The following is a 21,713-nucleotide window of genomic DNA, read 5'->3' as shown; positions in this document are numbered from 1 at the left end:
TCCCCTTTGCCCCTCAAAGCATTCTAGCAGATTGGTGGGGCATGATTTTCCTTTACAAAAACCATGTTGACTCTGCCCAAAGGAATTATATTCATTTTTATGTCTGACAATATTGTTCTTTATTATACTTTCAAACAGTTTTCCCAGTACTTAAGTCAGGCTTACAGGCTTGTAATTCTCTGGATCACCTCTGGAGCCCTATTTAAAAATCAGCATCACGTTAGCTATCCTCCAATCAGCAGCTACAGAAGCTGATTTAAATGACAGGTTACAGACTACAGTTAATAGTCCTGCAATTCCACATTTAACTTCTGTCAGTCAGGCTTCTGGGTAAAGAGAGATAAATGCAGTCAGCCATCCTCATGAGAATGGCCTTCGAGCGCGACATTGCCATATGAAATCCTCTTTGATACATCACCAATGCATGAATAGCTAAGCTAGGGCTCGTGGGTTTGATAAGGGCTGCTGTATTCATGCTGCCCCTGCCCCTGCTCCTGAGCAGGCAGCCATTCTGTGCCAACCGCATCATCGCCCACACTTACTGCAAGCATATAGCTGTGGCTAAGAAGTCATGTGGGGACCTGGGAGGAGTGGTAGATACGCTGGAGGGGAGGGATAGGATACAGAAGGACCTAGACAAATTGGAGGATTGGGCCAAAAGAAATCTGATGAGGTTCAATAAGGATAAGTGCAGGGTCCTGCACTTAGGACGGAAGAACCCAATGCACAGCTACAGACTAGGGACCGAATGGCTAGGCAGCAGTTCTGCGGAAAAGGACCTAGGGGTGACAGTGGACGAGAAGCTGGATATGAGTCAGCAGTGTGCCCTTGTTGCCAAGAAGGCCAGTGGCATTTTGGGATGTATAAGTAGGGGCATAGCGAGCAGATCGAGGGATGTGATCGTTCCCCTCTATTCGACATTGGTGAGGCCTCATCTGGAGTACTGTGTCCAGTTTTGGGCCCCACACTTCAAGAAGGATGTGGATAAATTGGAGAGAGTCCAGCGAAGGGCAACAAAAATGATTAGGGGACTGGAACACATGAGTTATGAGGAGAGGCTGAGGGAGTTGGGATTGTTTAGCCTGCAGAAGAGAAGAATGAGGGGGGATTTGATAGCTGCTTTCAACTACCTGAAAGGGGGTTCCAAAGAGGATGGCTCTAGACTGTTCTCAATGGTAGCAGATGACAGAACGAGGAGTAATGATCTCAAGTTGCAGTGGGGGAGGTTTAGATTGGATATTAGGAAAAACTTTTTCACTAAGAGGGTGGTGAAACACTGGAATGCGTTACCTAGGGAGGTGGTAGAATCTCCTTCCTTAGAGGTTTTTAAGGTCAGGCTTGACAAAGCCCTGGCTGGGATGATTTAACTGGGAATTGGTCCTGCTTTGAGCAGGGGGTTGGACTAGATGACCTTCTGGGGTCCCTTCCAACCCTGATATTCTATGATTCTATGATTCTATGACCTCACAGTCACATCACAGTGAATAGGATGTACGGCTGGGTGGTAGCATTTGTAGTCATCGGGTTAGATTTAATGCTCATTGCCATGTCATATGGTCTGATCATCAGGGTTGTTCTCACAACCTCCCCCGAAAGCCCAACAAAAAGCCCTCAACACCTGCACAGACCACAGCGGTATGATGTCTGTAGTAAGATGAGGCCCTGAAACATAATCCCTTGTATCAGAGGCCCAGTATGAGGCCTGAGGCCTGAACTGAAGTAATGGTCAAGACTTTGCTAACATAAAGCAAAGTTAAACTGTGAGCCAGAGGCAGGCCCGGCTCACAGAAGCTGGCAAGAAAAGGGCTGATACTGCAAAATGGTACATACCTAAAAGATACTGAACACTAGATATCAGAACATCCAGGTATGAACACATTCCACAGAGATAAGAAGGAACAGGCAGACCCATCCTAAAGACAGGCTCAGAAGGACAATATGATGGGTAGAGTTGTTTTGTTAGAACTAACATGTACAAGGTGAGTGGCGGCACCTTGTTACGTAGAGGGGGTTGCACCTCAATACGTCAGGAGTGATGTGTAACTTGTTTGTACCTGTGTATAAGAATGCATCCATGGGGTGGTGTCTTTGTCTGGCCTAGGGGGAAGTGGCAAATCCTTCCACTGACTGAGCTGGTCCATTGTCAGGGAGTACATATGTAGTAGCAGAACTGTAGACATCTGATCCAGGGAGCTAGAGACTGTGTTTCGTTTGACAATAAACCTGGTCGGGTGACTTCATACCTTATCAGAGTCTATGGTCATTGGGGGTTCTCTCTGGGTCTGCTGTGCCAGCTGTCTGCAGAGCCGGGGCAGCACACAGGGGGAACACACACACACAGCCAGCTGTTATCAACATTGAACAGAGCAGAGCACCACACCGGTGGAGTCTGAAAACAATGTTGATGCCTTATCCTCCAGCCCCCTTCTCCTACATGACACACTGGTTTGGTCAGGGCATCACTCCCCATGTTCACTTAATCCTGAACAGCTTCTATTTCCTGCCCCCCCACCCACCCCTGTCCCGCACCTGCTCAACCCTATCATTTATGGGGTCAAAACCAAAGAGTATTATGGCAAAGAGGCAAATACACCTACAGAAGGTGATTACTGGGGGCCACTGAATTTAAACCTGTGTGGCAAGAATTGGAAAGGATATCTCCTTGTTAACCAAGGATGCTCTGTCCCAGTTTGGCTGAGCTGAGTATTGTGGATGTTCACAGTCTGAGAAGTTCCTCACACCTATAGTCTTATCACTCCATCACCAAGCACTGCTCTCTCCAGTTCCCTCTCTCTGACCATCACCTGACCTCTTTCATTGTCACCCATCAGGCCCCAGCCCCACAAATGCTGTCATTCAGCCTTTCCATAACTACCAGAAGATATCGCAGTTTTCTGATGTGAGGTGGCTTTCCATTTATCCATATGTGAACAGGGTTCTTGAGTTTTTTGGTGAACAGAAACTACACTTTCAGATGGCCAAGGAGAAATGACACTACAATGCTGAAGGCCTTTATCATATGTACAGTGACCCAGTGAGCAATCTGGTGATTTTTTTACACAGAGCAGGGGACTTTCCCAAATTGCGTATGTGTGTGTGTGTTTACTCTGTACAGGGCCAGATAATTCACAGGTAGGAATAACTCAGCCTTTTACACCACTTCTTGGTAACCCAGTCCCTTCCCAATTATCATCAATATGAGTGCCCAGAGTCAAGCCACTTACTGGAATTATGTCCTGGAGAGAAACGAATGTGACAGCCGAAGTGCAGGAACTGTCTGTCTCAGGCTCATGTGGCAGTATATGTGATATACACATAACTCTCCAGTTCCCCACAGAGTTTTCTGATCTCCCCAGAGAATCTGCAGCTGTGAATGTTCCTCTTCCTCTCGTTAGTTTTCACCTATGTATTTATCTGTATCAGACATTTGCCTGAGATATTCTCTTTAATTAAATATTTAATTTGTAAAAGATTTGTAAAAGAAATTTATATTCTATCCCCCAACCTGGACCTGGTCTCTCACAGGGCGTGTGATACTATTTTCAGCTTTTCACCTCTAAGGCACTGGTTTAAATTGGGCTCAGCAGGAATGTAACGGCTTAATACACAACTTACCCCCCTGCAGAGAGCACTTCCCAATTTCAAAGGGTTTTTAAAATGTTCACTTAATAACCCTGCTCTAGTGGATCAGATCAGAGTTGGTCTAGCTCAGTAACCTATCGCTGACAGTGAACAACCCAAGGGATCAGATGCTGCCTCGGAGCTCTGTGGGCTCTGCTGCCCCTCTGTAGAACATGGGTGCCACGAGCACTAGCTTGTGGATATCTTCATTATACAAACTCCCCCACCCCTCCATCTTTAACAACGGAATAGCTCACAAGGTCAATGATCTTCACTGGGATGCTGGGGCAACATCCCGATAGAATGCACAGGGCCACATCAATTGTCCCACGCTGCCCAGAAATAAATAAAGGCCAAATGCAGAAATGACAGCATTTTGAGTATCCCCTTCCGGTCTCTGGTGGATGCCAGGCTGGGAGACGGTACCAGAAGGGGGAATCTGAGGCTATATCATGTATAACTCTCTTATACTCCTCCTTGTCCTGCACCTCAGCTTCACTCTTTGCTGAAGCCCAGGCCAGAGCTCTGTCTTGTCTGGATTTTTCAGGAAGTGTAAAACCCCGACAAAGACATCTTAATAGTTCCCAGTCTGTTTCAAGGAGCGCATACCATATATCTATTAATGGAGATTCTCTCTATCCTAATAAGAAGGAAAGGATGGAAGATGACAAAATATGGGTAGGATCTGATGGGAAACAGTCAAATGAAAAAGAGTTCCATTCAATCATACCACGTAATGGCATAGATAGATAGATAGATAGATAGATAGATAGATAGATAGATAGATAGATATTCACAACTTCTCATCAACTGTTGGGAGTGGGCCACATCCACCCTGATTGAATTAGCACTGGTCCTCCAAATAGTAATGTAACACACCCATCTTTGCACATGACAATCTGAAGCTTCCACTTCATGCCTCTAAGGAAGTGGGCTCCAGCCCACGAAAGCTTATGCCCAAATAAATGTGATAGTCTTTAATGTGCCACAGGACTCCTCGTCGTTTTGCAGATTTTCTGGTGTCTCAAACAGACCGTCACTTCTTCTTGGTTAAACCTGCATTCTTTGTAACCAAGAACAGTACAGAATCCATTTTCCTGAACTTTCTGAATGATTCTGCTTTTTACAATATCAGCAGTAATTTCTAAAAGCTCATTTTGAGTTGAGCGGCTTGTGAGATTGAAAGGATCACTTAGGGTTTCCTGGGGTTTTAGTGATTTATTTATTTATGTTTGCAATTATTTCATCATACAGTGAAAACAAATTGCTTAATTCCAGAAAGTTTCCCCCTTTTGCTGATTTTTCTCTTGCATCCTGCCCCTGCAGTGCAATTCCTTGCTTAGCCAGCTCGAGAAGTACACCGGTGATTCTTGCAGCATAGTCCTCTTTTTATGTAACAGCATCTTGTGAGAATTTGATAATTGTGCCACTATAGAGCCCACTTCCTTTGACTGTTTGAAAAAAATGCCACCTTTCAGAACACTGCTTGTGTGTGGGAGATTGTATATGTTTCTAAAGCTTTTTTCTTATATTTTTCCAGTGTCTAATTCCATTTTTTGCCACATGGAAAGTCTCTCAAACCACTGGAAAACTGTCTGCAAGGAAAGCAGAAAACTGCTTCTGCCTGCTTACTGTACTCAAAAAATGAAAATGTCTTGTAATATTCCAATGTCAATGTGAAAGACCGAGACCCAACTTTGCTGATTCTCGTGTCCCTCGTTCACTTTCCCTCCTTCCCTGGCCATTGCACCACTTAATTGCCTATGGCATTTATATGCCTTTGCTCTTTGGTTGATGTCTGGTTCCTACCCTTGGCCCAGCTGTGGGACTCCTCTTGCTGCTGAGCCTGCTGATTCTGGAGTAACTCAGCTAGGGAGCTGGAACCCAGTGTAAGTAATTGTTACCTAAGGGGGCTCACAGTTTGTGCATATCTCTCTTTTTGTGACAAAGAGGGCAAAAACTAATGAATTTACCTTCTTTAAAATTGTATACAGTGTTAGGTGGATTTTTCTGGGGTTTAGACATCATTGGGGCTGGGTGCCTGAGAGCTGGAGACAGGTACCTTCCTGGGCTGTTTTCAGTTTAGGGCTGCAGTTTGGGGGCGAGGCCCAGACAGTGGGTCTGTGTCATAGCAGGCTAGTGTGTCTGTCTCAAGAAGACAGGGTTCTGGGGGCCCAGGCTGCCAGGAAAAATGGGCTCAGTGATAATTTTAGCACATCAAGTGACAGTCCCAATGGGGGTCTCTGTGACTGAACCCATCACAGCCTCCTTCTGGGGTAAGGCAACATGAAGGGTGTTTGATCACTTCCAAGGCACCTTCTGATGGCTGCATGTAAGAAGATATTCTCCTTTTTGGGGGGCAGCAATTGCCTCTTCCTGGGGTATGGCACAATCTCCAAGGGCCAGCTCAGTCCAAGGTCTCTCTCATGCTGTGGTAGTCCAAACAGCAAATAAAGGGGATCAGTCAAGCCCAGTGTACGTATGAGAGATGAATGCTTCCCTCTCAGGATGTCCCTGCAGTTGGCCCTCCCTTTGCAGAGGGAGGGACCTCTGGGCAGCTGTTCAGGGGGAGATTCTGCCTTCCCTCAGCTCATCTCCTCTGGAGCTCTCAGTAGCAGGTCGGCTCTCCTCCCTGGTCTGCTCCCCTGCCTTTTTGCTTTTCTCAAGCACTTCTCTTCAGACTTGATTTGTCTGCCCTGTTTTCTGATACTTTACTGGCTGAATGTTTGGCTTCTTTGAATTCAATTTGAAATGTAGCTACGAGTTCAGTGGCTTTGGGAAGTAATCCTGCTGCTTTGGAAAGGTCGGTGTCTTTGCATTGTAGCAGTTTTGAAACAGAATTTACCATTTCCAGAATCTTTCTTTGGAGCACAATGAGAAAAAGAAAACTAAAATTTTCCTTAATTTCTTTAATGTTAAAGGCTCATAAGTTTCAATGGCATATTTCTATGGGTGCCTCAATTGTGTCGAGAAACTGAAATTGGAGGCTATGTCTACACAGCTCACCTTACAGGCAAACCAACCCGAATGAGGAGTGGAAGCTTTTTCTGTCTACACTGGCATATTTTATTTCTGAAACTTTTGTCACTCAGGGTTTTCATTTTACACCAGATAGGGACAAATGTTTTAGCGCTGAAAGCAGCAGAGTAGACATAGCCTGTGAAAAAGGAGTTATTCATACTGGTGGGTGATTACAAGTGTAGTCAATTCCTTGACCCAGCTTTCATTTCTTATGATGTTCAAAAGGGCAAATACACAATGCCAGGTTTACTGCTCTAACCCCATACTAAAATAGTACAGTAAAAAGGGTTTATATGATACCAGTCTTTGGGAAGCCATATCATGCAGTGATGTTAAATTCACCTTACATAGAAAGTGTGTTCCCCAAAGTAACATTCCCACTCCCGTTACCCAGAAGGCTGCCTGATCTCAAGGACTCACCTTCCACTCTCCAGGCTGGCAAAGTCCTCATAATGGGGACACGGCTGGACGCAGTTGTAACAGTGGTGCCCGTGGGAGCCAGCTGAGGTCACTCAAACAGGGTGAACTGCACACAGGATGGGGAGGACAAACCCAAAAGCTGGTGGCTATTCCAATATTTAGATTTACCAAGCCAGCACAAAATAGCTTCCGTATTCCACTGGTTACTCAGAAGTCCAAACAACACAATTCTCTTAAAGTACCCAGCCTCAGACCTCCATCCAGGCACACCTGTCAAATGGATGATGATAATTTCTGAAAATCTTTTCTCATCATATGACAGAAAAGGTTCTCCCAATCCCAAAAGGATCGGCCACACACCCAAGTCAAATTATAACTTAGATCTTACCCAAAATACACACTTAGAGCCAATTCTTATTAATTAAACGACAATTTATTAACAAAGAAAAGACAGAGAATGTTGGTTGAAAGATCAATATACATACAGACTTGAGTTCAATTCTTGAGGTCCAGATACATGGCAGAGATGATGAGTTTGTAGCTGCCAAAAGTTCTTTTAGAAATACTCCACAGGTTATAGTCCAATGTCCATATTCAGGGTGACTCCAGCCAATGACTGGGGATCTCAAATCTTATGGCTTAGGGTTTCCCCCTCTTGAAACCCAAAGCAGATCTGAGATAAAGAAGGATCGTGTTGCAGGGTCTTTATACATTTCCAGCAGCCTCTTTGCCCGAGAGAACAATAGGCTTAACTTTCTGTCTCCCAAACATCATGGCAATTAGCACAGGGCAATTTATCCATTCAACAGTTTATATACAGGTTACCACAACCTTCAAAGAGACATATCAACAATAATAATGTTTCACTCAAGTGTCATCATAAATGTTAACATTACTGTTTTGATCTTTGAATCAAAGCTATAGTAATAGACAAGACTTGTTTGTTTACATCACAAGACCTGAGAAAACATCTACCCTTCTATCTCTAACTTGCATTTCAAAGTTCTAATCTAACTGAGTGCAATCACCCAATTATCATCTACATCTCTTCTTCACATGTTTTTAAAGTTCGACCATGGGTCATGTCAGTCTATCAGTTAAGTAACTCTTTCTGGCCCTGTATCACCTTTCATTGAGATATTATATTATACCCATATAATGTCACACCAGGATTCCTGGGAGGCTGAACCCCCAGTCTCCTCATGGTCACTTAGGACAGGGCCTACGGTGTTCCCTGCTCCAGGGTACTGTATTCACTGGATGCTTCCCTGACCCACTGATCACGACATTAAATTCTAACAAAATATAGTTTATTAAACAGCAACTATAAGGAAAATAAGGAAAAACAGGAAAGGTTCAAGGAAACAAGAAACTTACTCCATGGGCACAGGGACAACACAGACAGCTGTCCCTGGGACATAAGGAAAGTTCACTGTCAGCTCCTCCTGCCCAGTTTGTGGCTGCACTGCAGTGATACCATGGGTCAGACACTTACTCTGGCAGTGGTCACACCCTCAGGGTCTTGGTGGCAGGACCCTTCTCCCGGGCATCTGACCTCTCAGCAAATTCACATTCCACTTTCTGAGATCAGGTGATGGTCAGAGAGAGGGAACTCAGCAATTGGGAGAGCAGTGTTTGGTGATAGAGTGAGAAGACATTAGGTGTGAGGAATTTCTCACACTGTGCGCTTGCATAATGCTGAGCTCAGCCAAACTGGGACAGGGCACCCTTGATTAATGAGGAGATCTCCTTTCCCCTCTTGTCACACAGGTTTCAAAGCAGTGGCCCTGCAGCAATTAACTTCTGCAGGTGTATTTGCCAACTTTGTTACGAAGCTCTTTGGTTTTGGCACCATAAATGATAGGGTTGAGCATGGGAGGAACAAGAAGATAGAGGTTGCTCAAGATGATGTGAATGTGGGGAGCAATGCCCTGACCAAAACGGTGTGCCAGGTTTGAGAAGAGGGAGGGAGTATAATACATCAGCATCACAAAGATGTGGGCTGTGCAAGTGCTGAGGGCTTTTTCATGGGCTTTCTTCGAGGACATTCTGAAGATGGCCCTGATGATTAGACCATAGGAGAGCACAATGAGTGGCAGGTCTAACACCATGATTAGAAACATTAACACCAAGCCATACATCCTGTTGACTGTGATGTCCCCACACGAAATCTTCGCCACAGCTATGTGCTCACAGAACGTGGTGGGGATAATGCGGTTGGCACAGAATGGCAGCCTTCTCAGGAGCAGGGGCATGGGCAGAGAGAAGAGAACAGCTCTTACCAAACCGACTAGCCCAAGCTTAGCTATTCTTGCATTGGTGAGGAAAATGGTGTATCTCAGAGGGTTACATATGGCAACGTAGCGATCGATGGCCATCGTCACAAGGATAGCTGAGTGCATAATAGAAAACATGTGAAGAAAGAACATCTGGGTGAGGCAGCCACCCACAGTAATGACTTTCAAATTGAACCAAAATATACACAGTGCCTTTGGCACGATGGCGGTAGACGTGGCAATGTCTGTGAGTGCCAGTATGCAGATCAGCAGGTACATTGGCTTGTGTAGTGTCTGCTCTTTGCTTACAACAAACAGAAGTGTGAAATTTCCCAGCAGGCCAATAATATAGGATATAGAGAAAGGGATTGAAATCCATTCATGGGCAGTTTCCAGGCCAGAGATGCCTGTTAGGATGAAAATTGAAGGGTCAAAGGGGGTGAGGTTCATATCTGCCATGAGTTGCTTGATAGGTCTAATGGGCTCAGAAATACACAAGGCGCCTGTGAAGAGAGAGAAGTATAGAGTGGTGGGTTACATGCTTTATAGGAACTAGAACAGTAAATATACTATACTTATTACATATATAGAAAGCCAATCAAACCAGAGAATGGGCAGCAGGATGGAAGATGAACTTTGATGTCAATAACTGCAACGTGTATACCTATTGGAGGAAAAAACTTGAATGCCTCAAACACGTAACAATGTTCTAATTTAACTGTGTGAACTCAGGACAGGGATCTGGGTGTCACAATACACTGCTCTGTGAAACTCTGCTCACAGTGCAGGCATGGACAGAAATTGAGGAAAGCATTGGATTCCTGCAGGAATGGGGTAGGGAATCCTACAGGAAATACGATGCCCTGAAAATAGTCAGCCAATGTTTCACCCTCCTCTAGACTCCTCAGTGTAATACTGGGCACCCTTTTCACACAGGATATTGCAGATCTGGAGGGGTTCATGCAATGGCAACAAGAATGATCAATGATCCGGTGAAAATGTCATGCACAGAGTGACTGAAAAGAGTGGGATTGTTACCTTAGAAAGGAGATGAACAGCAGAGGACATGAGAAAATCTTGATAATACTGACTGGTAGAAAGGTAGTACAGTCCATGAGATAAACAAGAGACAGGAAGGGTTTGGACATTTACATGAAAAGTGAGATTATCTAGTCACAATAGTTACAGCTAAATAAATACTTCGGAAAATCCATATGTCCACGTATTCCAGGGCTCAAGCCAATCTCTACTGTTATTCCTTAGGGTGAGACCCTCATCACAATCAAGTCACACATCTATTGATGGGTTTCTTACACCTTTTTCTGCAGCACCTGGACAAGTGTGATACGTGATGCATTCCCTATGTTGGAAAGGAACCAAGTTTCTCCCATGGAAACAGACATGGTCATGCTAAACTATGACTTTGTGCTCAACAGAATGGGCATGAAGGGCAAAAGGTTCTTTGTATTTCAGGCTGAACCTCTGTTACTTCCACTGTTTCTTCTTATGAGACACTGTCTTGCAGGCACGCAGCTTATAATTTTCTGAATATGATTATCATATTTGTATGCATGTACCATTTTTGTATCTGAAGTTATGAACGCTGACTATGTATCTGTATTGCAAATGCCATTCTGTGCCAACCGCATTATCCCCACCATGTTCTGCGAGTACATAGCTGTGGCAAAGATTTCATGTGGGGACATCACAGTCAACAAGACTTATGGCTTGGTGATAATGTTTCTAGTCATGCTGTATATGATCTACAGCTCGCCCACCCTTAGAGGCCATTGGGCCACTCCAGTTGAAGTTACTGGGGCCTCATGATGGGAGTAAATCAGGCCATTTAATTCCGTCCCTACATGCTGGGTGAACTACTGGATGTGTGGGACCAGTTTCACCCTTAGTGTTTAACTTTCAGCTCCCACCTGTAAAAATCGTGGCTTCAGATCCTGCTACAGAGAGTGATGAGTCTGAAGGAAAGACCTAGTTTATGTCACGTTCTGAGACCGGGTATGAAAGTTGGGGATTCCAGAACACATGAGCCCTGATTTTGTTATTTGCAGTGGCCACTGAAGACAGAATGTGAGGGCAGAATATGACCACTGTGCAACCCATTCTTGTTGTGAACCCTCTGGTAACACAGACACCCACTGCAGAGGCTTTGGCTGCACTTCCTTACAGTGCAATGATATTACTGAATTTGAAAACTTGAGTGAACCAGAGGGAAAACGACACAGCTCCAAAAAGGAGGCTACAGAGACAGATAAAAGGACACAGGAAGAGACAAGGAACTGATCTGAAAAATAAATATTTCCAATACATTTGTAATTCCAAAGTTACCAGGTAAATCCCTTTCTGTTTCTGACAATTCATATCTCTGTGCTGGTGAATTCTTGCCCAAACAGTTCTTGACTTTAACCCTGGAACCCTTCCTGAGCCCTCAGCACTAACTTTAATGCAGAAACAGGCAACTCACCAAAATCCTGCTCAGCAGAGAGAGGAAATCTCATTACAGCGACATGAAGGCAGAGCCCTGAGAATCAGTGTATGAATCTCAAATGTCTGAGACTCAGCATGCTGGACAATGACCTTTATGATTCACCTGAACAGATCCTGTGGATTCTCAGGTTGGCCAGAACTCACTTACAACTCCCTCAGCTCCCTGAGCAGAGAGTGGGAAGAGAAGAAAATAGACGCTGGAAAACTTCAGCTTGAGAGCCTCCCCTGGGAGTGAAATGATTTGCCAATTCCCAGGGCTCAGATTCTCAGGGGAAACAGTCTTGCAGACCGTTCAGCCTAACAACTGATGATTGTTTTCTTTTCTGTGTGTAATGTACTGACATCTGCGCTGTGTGCGGAAATGCTGCCACAACATAGAAGACCAAAAATCATTTTCAGCTGATCACAGCAGAGTATCAATGCATACCATCAAGGCAGTGGTAACATCCATTCCATTAGACTCTGAAATTCACTGCCACCCTGTGGAAGCCAAAAGATGTGATCCTGAACGGATGCAAGCCAAACGGCGTGGAAAAGGCTTTCTTCTCCTAGGATTATGGCATCAAAGTTATTTGCCAATATCCCTTTGTGAGGTCTAAAGTGGATATATATATGGCAGCTCCCAGCTGTTCTCGTAGTTCATCTACTCTCTGCGTCAAATAAGCATAACATTTCATTAGTGTGTTGATCTTTCAGAAATCCACGCAGGAATGTGTTGTGCTAACCTGTGTCAGAAGTAGTACCAGGGGACTTCTCCGCTCACTGTAGAGACTAACCAATTTATTTGAGCAGAAGCTTTCATGAGCTACAGCTCACTTCATCGGATGCATACTGTGGAAAATGCAGTGGGGAGATTTATATACACACAGAACATGGAACAATGGGTGTTACCGTACACACTGTAAGGAGAGCGATCACTTAAGATGTGCTAATACCAGCACGAGAACGCCGGGAGGGGGGTGGGGGGAGGAAGAAAACCTTTTGTAGTGATTATCAAGGTGGGCCATTCCCAGCTGTTGACAAGAACGTCTGAGGAACGGGAGAGGGGGGGTGGGGGGATAAACATGGGGAAATAGTTTAACTTTGTGTAATAACCCATCCACTCCCAGTCTCTATTCAAGCCTAAGTTAATTGTCTCCAGTTTGCAAATTTAATTCTAATTCAGCAGTCTCTCGTTGGAGTCTGTTTTTGAAGTCTTTTTGTTGTAATATTGCGACTTTAAGGTCTGTAATCGAGTGAGCAAAGAGATTGAAGTGTTCTCCGACTGGTTTATGAATGTTATAATTCTTGACATCTGATTTGTGTCCATTTATTCTTTTACGTAGAGACTGTCCAGTTTGACCAATGTACATGGCAGAGGGGCATTGCTGGCACATGATGGCTTATATCACATTGGTAGATGTGCTGGTGAACAAGCCTCTGATAGTGTGGCTGATGTGATTATGCCCTGTGATGGTGTCCCCTGAATAGATATGTGGGCACAGTTGGCAACAGGCTTTGTTGCAAGGATAGGTTCCTGCGTTAGTGGTTCTGTTGTGTGGTATGTGGTTGCTGGTGAGTATTTGCTTCAGGTTTGGGGGCTGTCTGTAAGCAAGGACTGGCCTGTCTCCCAAGATCTGTGAGAGTGATGGGTCGTCCTTCAGGTTAGGTTGTAGATCCTTGATGATGCATTGGGGAGGTTTTAGTTGGGGGCTGCAGGTGATGGCTAGTGGCGTTCTGTTATTTTCTTTGTTGGGCCTGTCTTGTAGTAGGTGACTTCTGGGTACTCTTCTGGCTCTGTCAATTTGTTTCTTCACTTCAGCAGGTGGGTATTGTAGTTTTAGGAATGCTTGATAGAGATCTTGTAGGTGTTTGTCTCTGTCTGAGGGGTTGGAGCAAATAAGGTTGTATCGTAGAGCTTGGCTGTAGACAATGGATCGTGAGGTGTGGTCTGGATGAAAGCTGGAGGCATGTAGATAGGAATAGCGGTCAGTAGGTTTCCGGTATAGGGTGGTGTTTATGTGACCATCGCTTACTAGGACTGTAGTGTCCAGGAAGTGGATCTCTCGTGTGGACTGGTCCAGGCTGAGGTTGATGGTGGGATGGAAATTGTTGAAATCATGGTGGAATTCCTCAAGAGCTTCTTTTCCATAGGTCCAGATGATGAAGATGACACAAGAGATCCACTTCCAGGACACTACGGTGCTAATAAGCCATGGTCACATAAACACCATCCTATTCCAGAAACCTACTGACCGCTATTCCTACTTACATGCCTTCCTTGTTCCTGCCAGGATGTTCCCTCCTCCCGCAGAGCCCGGGGTCTCAGTACTGACTGGGCCGGGAGCAGACAACAGGCAAGTGGAGAGGAGGCTGCTGGACTGTAATCCTGTTGTATGTTCTTTAGAGAATAAAGCATGTTCCTGGTGGTTTATCTGAGTGGGTCTGCTCTGAGGTGAACACACACTGACACACAATGCAGAGCTCATCTAGTCCAACCCCCTGCTCAAAGCAGGACCCATCCCCAATTTTTGCCCCAGATCCCTAAATGGCCCCGTCAAGGATTGAACTCACAGCCCTGGGTTTAGCAGGCCAATGCTCAAAGCACTGAGCTATCCCTCCCTGCAATGCATCTCAAACAACCCCATACTGGGCCAGTGAACGGGGTGGCGGGGGTGGGGGGGAGGCGACACACTGCACAGGGATCTGTACAATGTATGCTCATTAATAGAGTTTGCCATCCCCTTGATGTGGGAAGAATATGCCACTCACCAGTAGTAACTAATCTGAGATGGTCGCCAGACACTTCTCTCAAAGGATGACTGATTTAGATAAAGCAAAAACAAGTTTAAATACAGAAAGAGAGATTTTAAGTAACAATAATTGATAGCAAACAGATCAAAGCAGACTACCTAGCAAATAAACCAAACCGCAAACTAGGCCTAAAATACTACCTACATTGAATATGAATTAACAATTTCTCACCCTGGCTGTTGATACAAGCAGTCCACCAGGTTTCCATAAATAGACTAGAAATCTTTGTCTCCTGTGACCAGCACTTCCCCCAGTTCAGTCTTTGTTCCTCAGATGTTTTTAGGAGTTCTTTTGTGTGGGGAGTGAGGTCACTAGATTTTGTCGCACCCCACCTAATGTAGATTTAACAGATGGGGGGAATCCTTTGTTCCAAACCAAGTTCCCAGTCCAATGTGTGGAACAATACAGGTACCTAAAATGGAGTTCAGTGTCATGTGGTCTGGTCACATGCCCTTGCATGTGCTGCTGAGTCTTAGTGGCCATTATCCATAGGGTGTCTGGAGTGTTCTCAGGAAGGCTGACCAGGTCAGGGATAAGCTTCTCCTAAGGCCTATTGCTTCCTCTAATAGTCCATTAACCTGAATAGGCATTCACAACCAGCTCTCAGACTGAAAGCGTTTTGGCTAGTGGGTGTCACTCTGGTGTAACTACATTTGAAGTAAAAAGAAAAGGAGGACTTGTGGCACCTTAGAGACTAACAAATTTAGTTGAGCATAAGCTTTCGTGAGCTACAGCTCACTTCTTCAAATGCATTTGTTAGTTTCTAAGGTGCCACAAGTCCTCCTTTTCTTTTTGCGGATACAGACTAACACGGCTGCTACTCTGAAACCATACATTTGAAGTACAGATTCATATTCAATATTCATAACTTCAGATACAAACATGATACAGGCACATAAATAGGATAGTCCTTTTCAGCAAATCATAACCTTCCCTATGACACCTTACAAGACATATTGTGTACAAATTGTATCACGCATGTCATATTTATATCATAATCATACAACCATGGAGAAAATGGAATGCGGTGTCACAATGCTGTTACGGGGAGGATCCCCTCCTAAGCTTTTACAAGATTCAACTGATAGCAGTAAAGCACATTCGAAAACAGAATCCCAGCTAGACAGACAAACTGTCAGGGTTTAAATGAGCTTTTACCACTTAAGAAACTGCTGGGTTGTAGGTGAGAAACTACTACTTGCCTCTGAAAAGGCTGCGTTCTCAGGGATGAGCGGAGAGAAAGCAGCATCACGGCTAGAGGTGATCCCATTTTCTATCAACACAGCTTCACACCGTATTGCGGAGATGGCCATGGATGTAAAAGAGCAATCCCTAGAAAGTGTACACAGTAGAACCTCGGAGGCATGAACACTGGAATTATGAACTCACCAGGCAACCGCACCCCTCATTTGGAACCGGAAGTGCACAGCCAGGAAGCCGCAGAGACCAAACAAAAAAAAGGCAACTACAGTACAGTCCTGGTTTAAACATAAACTACTAAAAAGTAAAGGAAAATCAGCATTTTTCTTTTGCGTAGCAAAGTGGTGAACCTGCTCAGTTGTGAACTTTGGAAAGAACAGCCATAAAGTTTTGTTCATAGTTATGGACATTTAAGAATTACGAACCTCCATTCCCAAGGTTTCCATAATTCTGAGTTTCTCCTCTGTATCAAATATTGTGCAGATGCTGGTGTATCTTCATTTTGCTACAGCTAAAGAATTAAAAGAGGAATTTCTCATTTGCCATCCACTATCAACACCAGCAACTAGGGAAGAGTTTTTTAAACGATTAAATTAATCTTCCCCTCGATTGGGGACATTGCTTTGGAATTTGCAGCAGTGGAGCACCATCTATAATAAGATGGCACGGTAGGCTTGTGACCAGGGTTCAAGAAATGACTCCCTCAGTAAACTGGAATCATCGTACGATCCACAGACCGGCATTGGCTGCTAAGAAAATGGCAGAGGAACTTAGTAACGTTCTTTCAGGTGCAGTCAATATTATAAATTTCATAAAATTGCATCCAGTTAATTCAGGGGGTTTTGCCAAGAAGGGGGTAAACTTTACACAGTGGTGCTTACATGCAGTCTTTCAAGGGCTGTCCAGGGGCAAGATGCTGACAACACTACGTGAGCTGCAGGAGGAAGTCCATATTTTTTCTTGCTGATAATATTACTATAGCAGCCATATATGCCAACAAGGATATCCAACGAGTGACACGGAAATGATGTACAAGTGGAGAGCAACTGACTTCTCTGAATGTCACACATATGAATATGAAGATATAATTGAAGGTTTCAGAGTAACAGCCGTGTTAGTCTGTATTCGCAAAAAGAAAAGGAGGACTTGTGGCACCTTAGAGACTAACCAATTTATTAGAGCATAAGCTTTCGTGAGCTACAGCTCACTTCTTCAGATGCATATCGTGGAAACTGCAGCAGGCTTTATATATACACAGAGAATATGAAACAATACCTATTCCCACCCCACTGTCCTGCTGGTAATAGCTTATCTAAAGTGATTTCCAGCACAAATCCAGGTTTTCTCACCCTCCACCCCCCCACACAAATTCACTCTCCTGCTGGTGATAGCCCATCCAAAGTGATAACTCTTTACACAATGTGCATGACAATTAAGCTGGGCTATTTCCTGCATAAATCCAGGTTCTCACATCCCCCCCACCCCCATACACACACAAACTCACTCTCCTGCTGGTAATAGCTCATCCAAACTGACCACTCTTCAAGTTAAAATCCAAGTTAAACCAGAACATCTGGGGGGGGGGTAGGAAAAAACAAGAGGAAACAGGCTACTATGCAAGGTAAATTAGAACCTTGTGAGGTGTTTGAGGAGTTCAAGCTTTTCCCTCCAATAGGCATACACACTGTAGTTATTGACATCAAAGTTCATGTGCTATCATGTTGCTCATTCACTTGGCTGGTCTAGCTCCCTCTAAGGAATTCTCTGAACTTGACTATAACTGAAATAATCTTGGTTTCAGAGTAACAGCCGTGTTAGTCTGTATTCGCAAAAAGAAAAGGAGGACTTGTGGCACCTTAGAGACTAACCAATTTATTTGAGCATAAGCTTTCGTGAGCTACAGCTCACTTCATCAGATGCATGCCGTGGAAACTGCAGCAGACTTTATTTATACACAGAGAATATGAAAAAATACCTCCTCCCACCCCACTGTCCTGCTGGTAATAGCTTATCTAAAGTGATCATCTCTAAGGTGCCACAAGTCCTCCTTTTCTTTTTGAAATAATCTTGTGCAATCTGCAAATGTTTCCACCTCACTGCTCACCCCCTTAATTGATTAGTCTTGTTAGAGTTGGTATGATAACACCCATCTTTTCATGGTCTCTCTTCCTACTGTATTTTCCACTCCATGCATCTGATAAAGTGGGTTTTAGCCCATGAAAGCTTATGGCCAAATACATTTATTGAAAAAGTTGTAATCTACTGAAAGTGGTTTTCCTATTTGTGTGTTTGTATTGTTCTTATATTTAAAGTTAGGAATATGAAATATAAATCTGAGATCCTATTGCAATTATGCTAAGTAAGGGCCATTAATGATTCTTTAGGAACTTGATGGTTCCCATTTACCAGAACAATTGGCTGTGAATTGTTTTGCTTACCTGCAAGCCTTCCTGTGTAGCTGTGAGCCAAGCCATGGGTAATGGAGACTGGGGTCTTACAGGGACATGTGACCATGTCACCTGAAACTGGAATCCATCTTAAACCTTGTACTTTTCCATGAGAAGCTGGGGAAGGTGTCAAACTGAGATAAAGGACTCCCACCTTTTGCCAATCTATATAAAGGGATGGAGCAGGACAAAGGGTGCTGCCAGTCATGGGGAAACTCCATGTTTACCACCTAAGATGTCTGTTGGAACTAACAAAGACTGAATCAGCGGAAGGATTGGGCTCAGACTAGGAAGGAATCTAGTCTGTGAAAGAAGACTATTGGAACATCTTTGAGGGTGAGGTATAATATAAAAACAGTTTCTTAGTGTATCAAGCTTAGCCTTGTGTATTTCTTTTATTTTGCTTAGTAACTGACTTTGTTCTGTCTGTTATTACTTAAAACCATTTAAATCCTAGTTTTATACTTAATAATAACTTTTGTATATTAATAAACCCAGTGTAAGTATTTGTTCCTTGAGGGGGCAAGCATATCTTACAGTGATAAGGAGGGCAAACACTAATGAATTTACCTTGTATAAAATTGTATACAGTTTAAGGCAGATTTTTCTGGTCTTTAGACCTTATTGGGGCAGGATGCCTGAGTGCTGGAGACAGGTACCTTACTGAGCTGTTTTCAGTTTAGGGCTGCAGCTTTGGGGGCATGGCCCAGACCATGGGTCTGTGTTGTAGCAGGCTAGCATATCTGTCTCAAGAAGACAGGGTTCTGGGGGCCTAGGCTGCCAGGGAAATAGGTCTCAGTGGTAATTTCAGCCCATCGGGTGACAGTCCCAATGGGGGTCTCTCTGCCCAAACCCATCACATCCTCCGTCGGGGTAAGGCAGCGTGAAGCTTGTCTGATCACCTCCAAGGCACCTTCTGGTGTCTGCATGAAACAAGATCTTTCTCCTTTGTTTTTGTGCAGCAACTGCCTCTTCCCATGGTATGGCCCAATCGCCAAAGGCCAGCTCATTTCCAGGGCTCTCCATGCTGGGGTAATCCAAAGAGCAAATAAAGGGGATCAGTCAAACCCAGGGTACATAGGAGAGATGGGTGCCTCAATTGTGTCTAAAAACTGAAATCAGAGGCTATGTCTACACAGCTCATCTTACAAGAAAACTGCCCCAAATGAGGGGTAGAAGCTTTCATAGAATCATAGAATTATAGAATATCAGGGCTCGAAGGGATGTCAGGAGGTCATCTAGTCCTGGTCAAAGCTGGACCAATCCCCAACTAAATCATCCCCGCCAGGGCTTTGTAAAGCCAGGCCTTAAAAACTTCTAAGGAAGGAGATTCCACCACCTCCCTAGGTAACACATTCCAGTGTTTCACCACCCTCCTAGTGAAAAAGGTTTTCCTAATATCCAACCTAAACCTCCCCCATTGAAACTTAAGACCACTACTCCTCGTTCTGTCATCTGCTACCACTGAGAACAGTCTAGATCCATCCTCTTTGGAACCTCCTTTCAGGTAGCTGAAAGCAGCTATCAAATCCCCCCTCATTCTTCTCTTCCGCAGACTAAACATTCCCAGTTCCCTCAGCTGCTCCTCATAAGTCAAGTGTTCCAGTCCCCTAATCACTTTTGTTGCCCTCTGCTGGATGTTTTCCAATTTTTCCACATCTTTCTTGTAGTGTGAGGCCCAAAACTGGACACACTACTCCAAATGAGGCCTCATCAATGTCGAATAGATGGGAACAGTCATGTCCCTCGATCTGCTGGCAGTGCCCCTACTTATACATCCCAAAATGCCATTGGCCTTCTTGGCAACAAGGGCACACTGCTGACTCATATCCAGCTTCTCGTCCACTGTAACCTCTAGGTCCTTTTCTGCAGAACTGCTGCCTAGCCATTCGGTCCCTAGTCTGTAGCGGTGCATGGGATTCTTCCATCCCAAGTGCAGGATTCTGCACTTGTCCTTGTTGAACCTCATCAGATTTCTTTTGGCCCAATCTTCTAATTTGTCTAGGGCCCTCTGTATCCCAACCCTACCTTCCAGTGTATCTACCTCTCCTCCCAGTTTAATGTCAACTGCAAACTTCCTGAGGGTGCAATCCACACCATCCTCCAGATCATTAATGAAGATATTGAACAAAACTGGCCCGAGGAACGACCCTTGGGGCACTCCACTTGATACCAGCTGCCAACTAGACATGGAGCCATTGATCTGTCTACACTGGCACATTTTAGTTCTAAAACTTTTCTCACACTTGTTGTTGGGTTTTTTTACACCCCATAGCGACAAATGTTTTAGCACTGAAAGTGGCAGCATAGACATAGCCTGTGAGAAAGGAGTAATTCATATTGGTTGGTGATCACAGTGTAGTCAACTCCTTGATTCAGCTTTCATTTCTTATGATGTTCAAAAGGGCAAATAAACAATGTCAGGTTTACTGCTCTGACCCCCATAATAAAATAGTACAGGAAAAATGTTTTATAGGATATCCATCTTTGGGAAGCCGACCGATGCAGTGATGTTAAATTCACCTTACACAGACAGTGTGTTCCCCAAAGTTACACGTTTCAGCTTTTTTCATTTATATGAAGATTTCACAAGTTACACATCTCATTACAGGTCACTAAAATCCGACCAAGCAGTTTGTCTCACATTCGTAATGCAAGTGGAGAACAACAGTGGGGAACTTTCCTGGCTTCTGCTGTACCCCAGGGGAAATGGCTACAGAAAGGGTTTGAATCCCCACACCCACTTCCTTTACCCAAAAGCCTGCCTGACCTCAATGACTCACCTTCCACTCTCTGGGCAGGCAAAGTCCTCATAATGGTGACACGGCTGGACCCAGTTGTAACAGTGGTGCCCGTGGGAGCCAGTTGAGGTCACTCAAACAGGGTGAACTGCACACAGGATGGGGAGGACAAACCCAAAAGCTGGTGGCTATTCCAATATTTAGATTTACCAAGCCAGCACAAAGAGCTTCTGAATTACCTCACTGGTTACTCAGAAGTCCAAACAACGCGGTTCTCTTAGAGTACCCAGCCTCAGACCTCCATCCAGGCACACCTCTCAAATGGATGACGAAAATTTCTGAAAATCTTATCTCCGCATATGACAGCAAAGGTTCTCCCAATCTCAAAGGATCAGCCACACACCCAAGTCAAATTATATCTTAGATCTTATCTAAAATACACACTTATAGCCAATTTTTATTAACTAAACTACAATTTACATACAGATATGAGTTCAATTCTTCAGGTCCAGATACATGCCAGAGATGATGAGTTTGTAGCTGCCAAAAGTTCTTTTAGAAATAGTCCACAGGTTATAGTTCAATGTCCATATTCAGGGTGACTCCAGCCAATGTCTGGGGATCTCAGTTCTTATGGCTTAGGGTTTCCCCCTCTTGAAACCATAAGCAGCTCTGAGATAGAGCATTGTGTC

The 21,713-nt window shown here is 44.3% G+C and overlaps 1 protein-coding gene across 1 annotated transcript; it reads right to left on the bottom strand.

Moving 5' to 3' along the window:
- Nucleotides 1–8,858: 8,858 nt before the first annotated feature.
- On the bottom strand, nt 8,859–9,797 carry LOC140905573 (olfactory receptor 52D1-like). The gene has a single exon (XM_073329096.1). The coding sequence runs from the start codon at nt 9,795–9,797 to the stop codon at nt 8,859–8,861; it is 939 nt and encodes a 312-aa protein (XP_073185197.1).
- Nucleotides 9,798–21,713: the final 11,916 nt, after the last annotated feature.

Source organism: Lepidochelys kempii, chromosome 1 (genome assembly GCF_965140265.1).
Source record: "Lepidochelys kempii isolate rLepKem1 chromosome 1, rLepKem1.hap2, whole genome shotgun sequence".
In the NCBI taxonomy this organism is placed as follows: domain Eukaryota; kingdom Metazoa; phylum Chordata; order Testudines; family Cheloniidae; genus Lepidochelys; species Lepidochelys kempii.
Note: the sequence above shows the minus strand (reverse complement) of the source record. Positions and strands in the feature narration are given on the sequence as shown.